The sequence below is a fragment of the Zonotrichia albicollis genome, chromosome 23 (assembly GCF_047830755.1).
Source record: "Zonotrichia albicollis isolate bZonAlb1 chromosome 23, bZonAlb1.hap1, whole genome shotgun sequence".
NCBI lineage: Eukaryota > Metazoa > Chordata > Aves > Passeriformes > Passerellidae > Zonotrichia > Zonotrichia albicollis.
Genome location: NC_133841.1, coordinates 2,589,453 through 2,601,820, shown reverse-complemented (window position 1 = coordinate 2,601,820; position 12,368 = coordinate 2,589,453). Strand labels below are relative to the sequence as shown.

Sequence of the window (12,368 nt, the reverse complement as noted above, 5' to 3'; positions counted from 1 at the left end):
GGGGCTGTGACGTCACTCCCACCATTACCTCAATCCCTAGCATGACATCACAGACAGGTGCCGGGACAGACTTTTATTGGGGCTCCCCGCCCCACCCCCAGCTTGATTTCTTTTTTTTTTTTTTTGCCTTTTTTTCCTCCTTTTTCTTAAAAAATAAATGTACAATTCCGGACAGCGGCGGTACAAAATATACACGTCTGGGGGGAGGGGAGGGGGGGCAGGCCACACATACAAAAATAGAGGGGATGGGGGGGAGGAACATGACCCCTCCCCCCCCCCCCAGGGACCCCTGTGCCCCAGCCAGGGGAGGGGGCAGGGGGAGAGGGGGATGCGCCATGGGGGTCCCCAAACCCACCCCCCCACCCCCCCCAAGGGTGGGGGCAGCACCCAAGGGCCGGGGCTGGGCAAAGTGCGTCAGTGCTGGGGGGCTCCGGGCCCCCCGGGGGGGTGCCGGGGTTTGGGGGTCCCGGGGGGGCCCCCCCTCACTGGCTGCCGGGCTCCAGCTTGTAGGAGAGCTCGAAGAGCAGGTTCTGGTTGTCGATGACGCGCAGCTGCCGCACGTAGGCCTTGGTCTGCAGCTGGGCCGGGGATGCCTCCAGCTCCAGGCCTGGGAACAGCCCCGCAACGGGAAATGGGGATGGAGGGATGGGGTGGGAGTGTGGGAATGGGATGGAGAGATGGGAGATATCAGTGTGGGAATGGTGATGGAGGGATGGGAGATGGAGGAATGGGATGGCAGTGTGGGAATGGGATGGAGGAATGGGAGATGGCAGTGTGGAAATGGGAGAATGGGGATGGAGGGATGGGGATGGAGGGATGGGAGATGGGAGTGTGGGAATGGAGGGATGGGATGGAAGGATGGGAAATGGCAGTGTGGGAATGGAGAGGATGGGGATGGAGGGATGGGGATGGGAATGTGGGAATGGGATGGAGGGATGGGGATGGGAGTGTGGGAATGGGGATGGAGGGATGGGAAATGGCAGTGTGGGAATGGAGAGGATGGGGATGGAGGGATGGGATGGGAGTGTGGGAATGGGATGGAGGGATGGGAGATGGGAATGTGGGAATGGGGATGGAGAGGATTGGGATGGAGGGATGGGGATGAGAGATGGCAGCGTGGAGACGGGGAGGATGGGGATGGAGGGATGGGAGATGGGAGTGTGGGGATGGGGATGGGAAATGGCAGTGTGGGAATGGAGAGGATGGGGATGGAGGGATGGGGACGGGAGTTTGGGAATGGGACAGTGGGATGGGAGATGGGAATGTGGGAATGTGGGAATGGGGATGGAGGGATGGGGATGGGAGTGTGGGAATGGGGATGGAGGGATGGGGATGGGAAATGGCAGTGTGGAAATGGAGAGGATGGGGATGGAGGGGAGGCCGGGATGGAGGGATGGGGATGAGAGGTGGTAGTGTGGGAATGGGCGTGTGGTAATGGTGATGGAGGGATGGAGAAAGAAGGATAGAAGTAGTCAGGCATGGCAAGGCAGTGGTGGGAATGTGGGTATGGAGGGGTTGGAGGGGATGCAGGGGATGCAGGAAGGAAATGGGGATGGCAACGTGAAAGTGGGGATTGAAGGATGGAAAAGATGCAGGGGATGCAGGTGAAGAGATGGGGAGGGAATGGCCATGTGCGAATGGGGATGTGGGGATGGGGATCCAGGGATGCAGAGTGAAGGGATAAGGGGTGAGGATGCAGGGATTTAGGGATTTAGGGGTGCAGAGACACGGACAAAGAGGTGTGAGGACGCTCTGGCCACATCCCCATCCCTCAGGGGCAGCACCGCAGGTTCAGGGCCATGTGGGGCCCCCCTGAAGTGCCCCCTCAGTCCCAACAGTGCCCCCCCAGCCCCAACAGGACCCCCCAGCCCCGCCCCCACTCACAGAGGGGGCGGCTCCGGTACTTCCTCACGGTTCTCACTTTCTCAGCGATGCAGTGCTGGGACACAGAGAGAGCCCAGAGTCAGCCCCAGCCCCCCGAGACCCCAGCCCAGCCCCCCAGGGCCCACTGACCCCTCCTGCACACCCCCAACACTCAGGGACCCCCCTGGATCCTGTTCTGCACCCAGGACGCCCTGAATCCCCCCACCCTCCAGAGAGGGGAACCCCAAATCCTCTGGGAAGGGGGCGTCCTCAGCCCCTCAGGGGGTCCCCTCCCTCCTGCCCTCATCCTGGGGGTCTCTCTGCCCATTCCCCCCTGGAACCCACCAGTTTCTCCACATTGACCAGCCCATCCAGGAGGGTTTTGCTGCCTTCATGCAGGAAGGTCAGATCTGAGGGAGAGAGGGGGTGGTGGGAAGGGGTCTCATGGGGTGTCAGAGGGACCCCAACCCACCCAGAGGAAGCCCCTGAGACCCCCCCTCACCTTTGAGGATGAGAGGCACGAAGGGGATGAGTGGGGGCTTCATCTTGGCCAGCACCTCCCGGTAGGTCTTGTGGTTCCTGCAGGGGTCCTGGGGGGAAATGGGGCGGTGAGGCTTTGGGGGGCTCCCCAGGGGTGCCCTGGATCCCCCTCCCCATGGTGGTGGCCATGAATATGGGGTTGGTGAGGGGCAAGGACAGCCCAGGACACCCTGGGACACCTCAGGAATGCCCCCAGCTCAGCAGCACCCCAAAAACCCCCAGGAGAGACCTGGGGACCCCCCCCCCCCCAAACCCCCACAGCAACCCCCACACCTCTCACCCACCGTCAGGTTCTCAAACTTCCGAAAGAGATTCTTGAATTTCCCTGGGAGCTTCTGGAAGACAAAAAAAAGGGGAGAGGGTGGGCAGCGTCCAGCAGGGCCAGGGAGCACCAAAGAGAGGGGCAGGAGCATCCAGGAGGTTCTGGGAGAGCCCAGGAAAGGGTCAGAGAGCATCTGAGGGGGTCCAGAAAGGTCTGGAAGCATCCGGGGTGATCTGGGAGCACCCAGAGGAGTGTTGGCAGCACTGAGGTGAGGGTGAGAGGTCCTGGAGGGTTCTAAGAGTGCTCAAAATGGGGTCTGGAAGAACCTAGGAAAGGTCTGGGAGCAGCCAGGGGTGGGCATGGGCACCCTGAGGGTCCTGGGAGCACCAAGGAATGGGTTGGGAGCACCCAGGGATGGTCAGGGAACGCCCAGGGATGGACAGGGAGCACCCAGGGATGGTCAGGGAACGCCCAGGGATGGACAGGGAGCACCCAGGGATGGTCAGGGATCACCCAGGGATGGGCTGGGAGCACCCAGGGTTGGTCAGAGATCACCCAGGGATGGTCTGGGATCGCCCAGGGATGGACAGGGATCACCCAGGGACAGACAGGGAGCACCCAGGGATGGGCTGGGATCACCATGGGATGGACAGGGAGCACCCAGGGATGAACAGGGATCACCCAGGGACAGACAGGGAGCACCCAGGGATGGGCTGGGATCACCATGGGATGGACAGGGAGCACCCAGGGATGGACAGGGAACGCCCAGGGATGGTCTGGGATCACCAAGGGGTGGTCTGGGATCACCATGGGATGGACAGGGAGCACCCAGGGATGGTCTGGGAGAACCCAGGGTTGGTCAGGGAGCACCCAGGGATGGTCTGGGAGCACCCAGGAAAGGGTCAGGGCATGAAGTGGGCACAAAGCTGGATGTGAAGCTGCAACCAAGAGGCCACCAGGGTGGGTGACCCTCCAGCCCCTGGGCACCCCCCAAGGGACACAACTCCTTGTCCTTCTTGGGACACAGGGACCCCCAGGGCCCAGAGCGAACCTCAGCACCAAGCAAACCTTGTCCCACAGAGACCCCAGACCCCACAGGACTCCCTTCCCTCCCCAGCACCCCCTGGGTGGGTGGGTGACCACGCCAAGGAAGGCTCAGGGAGCCCCTGGGGGTGCTCAGAGGGGCACAGGAGGATGGGGGAGCACGGTGGGATGGGGGGCACCGCGTTGCTCACCTCCCAGGTGAGGCGCAGGCGGCTGATGGCGGCGTTGTTGAGGCCGATGACGATGGCGTAGAAGGAGAGCATGTCCTGGTTCTGCTTGCAGCTGGGGGGGGGACAGCGTGAGGGACACCCCAGGGACCCCTGGCAGCCCCCCCTGAGCCCCCCCATCAGAACCCACAGCATTCCTCTGCCTGCCATGGATGGCTGGTGCCAAGAGACCTTGGCACGGTCAAAACCACCTTTTGTACCTTCAATTTCAACCCCTGGAAAAAACTTCCAGCGTTGTGTGAGGATTTACAAGCCACGAGAGTTTGAGTAGAGTGTGATAGTGAATTTGTCACAGTAGAATTTGGGGGTTTTTAGAATGGGGGTTCAAGAGGCAAGATGGAGGAATCTGGGCGTGTCTTGTCTTTCTCTTTCCTGTCCTCCATCTTCTGCTGTGATGGTGGCACTTCTGGATTGGTTTAGAGCGGAGACAGAATGTCTAACATAGGTGACATGTATTGGAAAATTATTGTAAATGAAGTACACGTAGTTCTTCGTATGCTAAGAAATATGTATGCTTTACTTTTTTTTTATTTTATACTTATTTTTTAATAGTAATTTTTATACTAGAATTTTTTATACTTTTTAGTATAAAAATTAGTATAAAATACTAATTTTAGTATAAAAATTTTTAATTTTTAGTTCTTAGTATACTAAGAACTACGTATACTTTATTTTTTTAATTTTATACTAAATTTTTTATACTAGTTTTTAAATAAAAAATTTCAATTTTTAGTTCTTAGTATACTAAGAACTACATATACTTTATTTTTTTTATTTTATACTAATTTTTAATACTTATTTTCTATACTGGTTTTTAATACTAATTTTTTAGTATTAAAAATTAGTATTACAAATTTTAATTTTGCTATAAAAATTTGTAATCTTTTAGTTCTTAGTATACTAAGAACTACGTATACGTTTTTTTATTTTATACTAATTTTTAATGCTTATTTTCTATACTGGTTTTTTATACTAATTTTTTTTGCGTTAAAAATTAGTATTAAAAATGTTAATTTTGCTATAAAAATTTGCAATCTTTTAGTTCTTAGTATACTAAGAACTACGTATACGTTTTTTTATTTTATACTTATTTTTAATACCTATTTTCTATACTGATTTTTTATACTAATTTTTTTGCATTAAAAATTAGTATTAAAAATTTTAATTTTGCCATAAAAATTTGTAAATTTTTAGTTCTTAGTATACTAAGAACTACATATACGTTTTTATTTGATACTAAATTTTATACTAATTTTTTATACTAATTTTTTTAATACTAATTTTTTTTTATACTTTTTATTTTATACTAAAAATACTAACGCTGCCTCAAATACTAAGAACTATGTATACTTTATTTTTTTATTTTATACTAATTTTTAATGCTTATTTTCTATACTGGTTTTTTATACTAATTTTTTTTGCGTTAAAAATTAGTATTAAAAATGTTAATTTTGCTATAAAAATTTGTAATCTTTTGGTTCTTAGTACACTAAGAACTACATATACTTTTTTTATTTGATACTAAATTTTATACTAATTTTTTATACTAATTTTTTTAATACTAATTTTTTTATTTTATACTTTTTATTTTACACTAAAAAAACTAACGCTGCCTCAAAGGTGGTGAGCGTGCCACGACAAACCTCAGACACAATGTAATAGATAAGAATAAATAAACAACCTTGAGAACCAGAACAGAAGAATCTTGGGCTTCTTCTTCAGTTGTGGGGCTGGGAGAAAAGGACTTTAAAACACCTTGGGGCCTGCTCGGAGCCCCCGTGCCCCCCGCACTCACATGGCAGCGATCTTGATGAGCTTTTTGAGCAGGTGGGCGCGCTTGCCCAGCGCCTCGCAGAGCAGCAGCTCCGTGCCCACCCAGTGCTGCACCTCGCTGCAACGCTGCAGCAGCAGCTCCAGGTTCGCCGTCTCGCGCCGGCCCCGCTCCCCGTGGAACACGTAATCCACAAATTCCACCTGCCACGGACACGTATTAAAATTATTATAAATTTTTTAATGATTTGAAAATTATTTTTAATTTAAATTTATTTTTTAGTATAATTTTTTAAGCTAATTTCTTTTTTTTAATCGAAATTTTAGTTGTTTCTAAAATTATTCTCTGATGGTGAATAGTTCTGTGACTGCAGAAGGTTGTGCAAACGTTTTATTAAGCTATACTATACTACATATATACGAATATATTAGCTATATATTATATTATATTATATTATATTATATTATATTATATTATATTATATTATATTATATTATATTATATTATATTGGTAATATTAGCTATACTAATACTAATATGCTAAAGAAAAAAAAGTATATACTATACTACGTATATACTAATATATTAGCTATATATTAGTATATATATTATATTATATAGTATATATATTATATTATATTATATTATATTATATTATATTATATTGGTAATATTAGCTATACTAATACTAATACTATTGCAAACTATGCTAAAGAAAAAAAAGTATATACTATACTACATATATACTAATATAGTATATATAGTATATAGCTATATGTTAGTATATATATTATATTATATAGTATATATATTATATAGCTAATATTAGTTATACTAATACTAATACTATTGCAAACTATACTAAAGAAAAAAATATAAAACTATATATAAGTAAATATGTAAAAAATATATAAATATATATAAATATACATAACTATAATATATATCACTATAATATATATAACTACACTAAAATATAAAATTATAAATAAATACTATATATATACTACTATATATAGTACTACTATAACTACTATATATATAAATGTATAAAAAATGTATATATAAATAACTACTATATATATAAATGTACTAAAGAAGAAATATAAAACTATATATAAATATATATATAAGACTCTAATATATATAAAACTATACTCAAGGAAAAACTATAAAACTATATATAAATAAATAAATATATATAAAACGATAATATATATAAAACCATACTAAAGATAAATATATTATATGATATATAATTAAATAAACATAAAACTATAATATATATAAAACTACACTAAAGAAAAAATATATAAAACTATAACATATTAAAAGCTATACTAAAGAAAAAATATATTAAACTATATAAAAATAAATAAATAAAAAACTATTATATACATATATCTATATATACACACACACACACACACATATATATATATATATATATAGATGTGTGTGTAAAAAACTATACTAAAGAAAATCTAACATCTTTACCCAACACACCCATGGCTCCAACTGGTCAAATGAAATAAAACCACCATCCCTAGAATCTAACCAACAAATCCCTTTTAGCAAACAATCTCCATAACACATTCTACAGTGCAGAAATGGAGATAAGAACTGGTTTTCTTCTTTCTGTGAGCTTTCTCACAGGAAAATCCTGGGAGGGAGAATTGATCATTATTATTATTATTATTATTATTTATTATTTTTATACTCTGTCTGTTCAGAGGACACGTGGATCCCACGCACACATCCCCGTGGGCCCCGCACCTCGTGGATGCAGCGGAACAGCTCCCAGTGGAACGCCGTCAGGTGGTTGGCCACATCCTCGGGCTCCGCTCGGTGGATCTCGGTGTCCCCCGGCACCACCTGGATCTCCTCGGGCAGTGGCACCTGTGAGGGGACACTCAGGGCTGGCTCCCCCCGCTCTGCACAGGGGGTGGTGACAGTGCCAGGTGTTGGGGTGTCCTCAACTCACCAGAGAGTCGAAAGTGTCCCTGGTGCAGGCGAAGAGGTGGCTGTTGATGCCCAGCGTGGTGAACACGCACTCCTCGCTGGGCTGCAGCACCGCTTTCTCTGCCGAGGGGCACAGAGAGGGGGTCAGCACCGGGAGGGACCCCCCCAGCCCTGCCCGCAGCCCCCCCAGCCCCACGGGCACCTCCGGACGAGGCCATGGTGACGAGGATGAGGGCGTCCCCGCGGGCGCTCTGCTCCTCCGAGTACTGCAGCTTCTCGGTGACCGAGGCCAGGATGTCCTGCACCGAGGCCGAGAGGCGGCTGCGGATGGTGACGTACGAGTGGTCGGGCATGTACACGCGGCAGAAAACTGGGGAGAGGGCGGGGGGTCAGCGCCGGGCACCCCCACAGCACCCCGGCACTGCCCGCTGGGGAAACTGAGGCACGGAGCAGGCACGGAGCAGGCACGGAGCAGACCCGGTCCCATGGTGGGTCACGGAGGGGACTCCAGTCCCCCTCAGGTCCCCCCAAAGTCACTCACTCTCGTCAGAACCCCGGAACGCCACCCGGGTCTGCAGGCAGGAGTCGATGCGGCGGAAATGCCGGAACAGCGGCTTCACCTGCTTGTTTGGGGGGGGGGTCTCGTCCGCCACCCTGGGGGGCACAGACAGGGCTCAGACAGGGCCCCCGACCCCGGGGCTGCACCCCGAGACCCCAGGGTGGGCACAGGAGGAAGGTGCATGGTGAGGGTGTGAGGGGAGCACAAAGTTGGATGTGAAGCTGCAACCAAGAGGGCACCAGGGTGGGTGACCCCTCCAGCCCCTGGGCACCCCCCCAAGGGTCACAACTCCTTGTCCTTCTTGGGAACTGACCCACAGGGACCCCCAGGACCCTCTGTCCTCCCCAGGGACCTCCTGATCCAGGGGTAACCTCAGGATGAAGCAAACCTTGTCCCACAGAGATCCCAGACCCCATAGGAACCCCTGGGAACCCCTGAATGATGCCGATCCCTGGTCCCCCCAGGGACCCCCGACCCCAGGCACCCCCAGGACCCCCTGACCCCCTTCTCACTTGAGCTCCACAGTCTCCACGAGCTGGTGCAGCTTGATGATCTCGTCCTCCAGCTCGTGGTACAGGGACGTGTCCTTCATGATGAGCAGGTAAAGCTCCTGTGGGACGAGAGGGGTCAGGACCGCGACTCCCGAGGCTGAGGGAGGGGGGGACACGGGGAGGGGACACCCACCTTGATGACCTTCCCGGCGCTCTCCTCCTCCTGCAGCAGCCCCTTGTAGGTGTCGAGGAAGTGCAGCAGCACGGCCAGCACCGCCCGCTTGCGCCGCAGCCCCGACCCTTCCTCCCAGCGCGCCGGGGGGCTGCCGGCCGCCAGCACGAAGGTGCCGCTGTCAAGGAGCTGCCACGGCAAGGAGGGATCCCCGGCCACCCCCCAGCACCCCCTGCACTCTGAGGGTCGTTGTGCCCTCTCTGGTAGCACCACACTGCCCACCTCACCCTCAAACCCATACCCACGCTCGTGGCGCCCCAATCCCCTTCTTGCTGCTCCTGTGAGCCCCCCCCATAGCACCCCGCTGCCCTCCCCACATCCCCCTTCTCCCTGTAACCCCCGTGCCCGCCGTTTTGCCACCCTTGTGCCAGCTCCACGGCACCCTGGTGCCCATGCTGGTGATGCCAACTCTTGTGCCACCACCGTGTCCCCTTCATGGCCCACCCTCACCGCACCCCAATACCCTCCTGGTGCCCAGCCGCGGACCCCTCCTCACCCACCCCAGTGCCCCCCAGGATATTGCTGGTGCAGCTGCTGCAGGAAGCGCTCGGTGGGCAGGAACAGCGAGTGGGTGAGCACGATGTCATCCAGCAGCGACTCTGGGGGGACAGGGGGCACATATGTGGGCACACCCCCCTTCCCAAATATCCCCCCGACACCCCCCATGCCCGGATGGGTGAGGGGAGCCCTAGTAATTCGCAGGGTGACACCGGGAGAGGCCGAGCCCCACGCGAACCCCCCCGCGCCGGCGCTGACTCAGGGCCCGCTCCCAGCCCCGGGGCAACCGGGCCCGGCCGAGCCGGTGTGGGGGCAGAGGCGCCGGCAGGGCGGCACCGGGGCCGCGACGCCCCGGCACACCCGGGAGAGAGCCCCGTGAGAGCCCGGCCGTGGGGCACGGCAGGACACGGCAAAGGGAAACTGAGGCACGCAGCTTGGGGACACCGGGAGCGTGCCACAGCCGGGCTCTCTGGGTGGCACCGCCCTGGGAAGGTGTTTTGGGTGAGACAAGGGCCTGGTATCACTGTCTGTGCCCGTCAGAGCTGGCATCAGTCACCGCCAGGACCTTTGGACGAGGCACCGCTCCCTCACCTGGCACCAGCACAGCCCTGGTGCCCCGGGGGTGCTGTGGTGGGACCCCAGAGCCCTTCCAAGGGCTGACCCACGGAGGGGCCATGCAGAGCATCCACCCAGCCACTAACCCGGTCACGGAGCAGCGCCGAGCCAGGGCAGAGCATCCCCTGACGCTCCCGCGCCGGGCACAGCACCCAGGGGGCACCAGCTGCTGCCGAAAGCGGGACACGCAGTCTGGGGCACAGGGACAGCACGGGGCACTGCCAGCACGGGGGGCGCAGCTGCACGGCCCCCAGCTCCCCCAGCCCCTTCCCAGGTTCTGCCTGCGGGGCAGGAATTGAACACTCCCCCCCCCTCCATCCCTGCCTCAGTTTCCCTCTGCAGCACTCACGCTGTACCCCAGATTCACAGGGATGTTTTCCCCACGTCGGGACCCCCCTGCTGGCTCCTGCCCTCCTGCTCCCTGCCAGCCCGGGCACCACCAGGCCTGGCAGCGTGCTTGTGCAGGCAGCACCTGGCGCTGCCAGTCCCGGCTCGCCCCTACCCGAGGGCTCCTCTTGGTGGTTGCACCCAATCCCGGCCCTGGCATGGCTGGAGCAGGGGCTGGCAGTGCCCTGGGGTCCCTGAGGGTCTCTGTTCCCGGCAGCCGAGGGGGATTGGCGGGACAGGGATCCCCGCGGTGCGGGAAGGCTCCCACACCCACCTGCAGCCAGCCTGGCACCCGCCCAGCCGTGACACCGAAACCACCGCGACACCCGGGCACGGGCAGCCGCGGCGGGACAGCACGGGCAGGCCTGTGCCACAGGAAAGGGGCATCCAAGCGGCCCCCCCTCCACTGCAGCTCCCGTCGGGGCTAATTTTAGCACCAGGAGGATGCTAAGGACCATCCAAGCGGGAGGTGGATGCTGCAGTGACTGCCGGTGCCCGGCCACCCTCGGCACTGCCACATCCCCTTGCCAGCCCCTCTGCCGAGCTGTCCTGCCCACCCCACCGATTCCTGCCCACCCCTCTGCCCCGGCGGGGACCCAGCTTTGACCTTGTCACCCCCACCGGGCACCGCTGTGCCCTGCGCGGGGCCGCCCGCCTCACCGGGCACGCGTGTCCCCGCACCCACCGCGCTGTCCCCAGCCCGGCATCCACCGGCGCATCCCCCCCGCAGGCAGCGGCCGCCCCCGACTCTCCCCGCTCCGCCGCATCCCCCGCGCTGCCGCGCTCCCCGCGCACCCCGCCGCCGGTGCCGGCGCTCCCGCAGCCCCGTACCTGCCCCGCAGCCCCTCCCGTGCTCAGCCGCCGGCAGTCGGTCGAGGAGCGCGGCCAGGAGCCGCTCGGGGGGCGCGGGCGCGGCGGGGGCGCAGCCGCAGCCGCAGCAGCACCGGGCGGCGGACGGCGGCTCCGGGCTCGGCGGCTCCCGCTCCCGGTCCCGGTCCCGCTCGCGGTCGCAGCCCGGTGACGGGTCCTCAGGGGAGCGGAGCGGAGCCTCGGGCGGCCGTAGCTCCAGCCAGCGGCCCTCGCCCCCCGGTACCGGCCCCGCGGGCCCCGCCGGCTCCTCGGGGGAGGCGGGCGGGCGCGACAGGCTCTGCCGCCGCGGCGCCGGCACCGAGCCCGGCCCCGCTACCTGCCCCGGAGGGGCGGCGGGGCGGACGGGCAGGTGCGAGCCCGGCTTCTTCAGCAACTTCTCCAGCGGCTTCATGGCCGCCCGGGCGCGGCGGCGGCGGCGGCTCAGGGGCCCATCGGCGGCGGCGGCGGCGGCTCCGTTCAGCTCCGTTCGGGCTCGGGCCGCGGCACCGCTCCCCGCCCGCCCCGCACCGGCTGCGCGCTGCGCCCGCCCCACACCGGCCCCGCCGCCAGCACCGCCCCGCCCCGTTACGGCCCCGCCGCCGCCGACCCCGGCACCTGCCCGCCCCTTTCCCCGCACCGCCGCCGCCCCCGGGCCCGCCAACGGCACCTGCCCGCCCCCTCCCCTCCCCTCCGCACGGCGCTCGGTACCGAACCCGCCCCGGGGCTGCGGTAGCACCGGCTCGCAGCAGGACGCGGTGCCCCCCCCGCTTCCCCGCAGCCCCGCACAGGTGATGCATTCCGCACCCCCGCACCCATCTCCCCGCATTCCCCTGCCGCATCCCCCGGTACCACCACGCTCCCCCAACACACACACACGGTACAGCCTGGGGGACACAGCCCCGAGCCTGTCACCCCCCACTGTCACACACCGCGACAGGGGGACACAGGGGGACACAGCCCTACAGCCCCCCGCTGCCTCACACCCCCGTGCCCGGTTCCCCCAGGGGCACATGGCGCCGCCCCTCCCCAGTGTCCCCTGCACGGTGGCACATCCCCAGCTGTGGGGTG

At 55.8% G+C, this 12,368-nt stretch overlaps 1 protein-coding gene across 1 annotated transcript; it reads right to left on the bottom strand.

Moving 5' to 3' along the window:
- Positions 1-111: 111 nt before the first annotated feature.
- RAPGEFL1 (Rap guanine nucleotide exchange factor like 1) lies at positions 112-12,141 on the bottom strand. Its single transcript, XM_074557886.1, has 15 exons — positions 11,283-12,141; positions 9,472-9,550; positions 8,913-9,063; positions 8,741-8,838; positions 8,211-8,323; positions 7,872-8,039; positions 7,692-7,789; positions 7,484-7,606; positions 5,732-5,910; positions 3,901-3,991; positions 2,688-2,738; positions 2,366-2,453; positions 2,209-2,273; positions 1,885-1,939; positions 112-607 (listed from the first exon to the last, which is right to left on the bottom strand). Exons 1-15 carry the CDS (start codon positions 12,124-12,126, stop codon positions 483-485), a joined length of 2,328 nt encoding a protein of 775 aa, XP_074413987.1. The 5' UTR covers positions 12,127-12,141; the 3' UTR covers positions 112-482.
- Between the last annotated feature and the right edge of the window lie 227 nt (positions 12,142-12,368).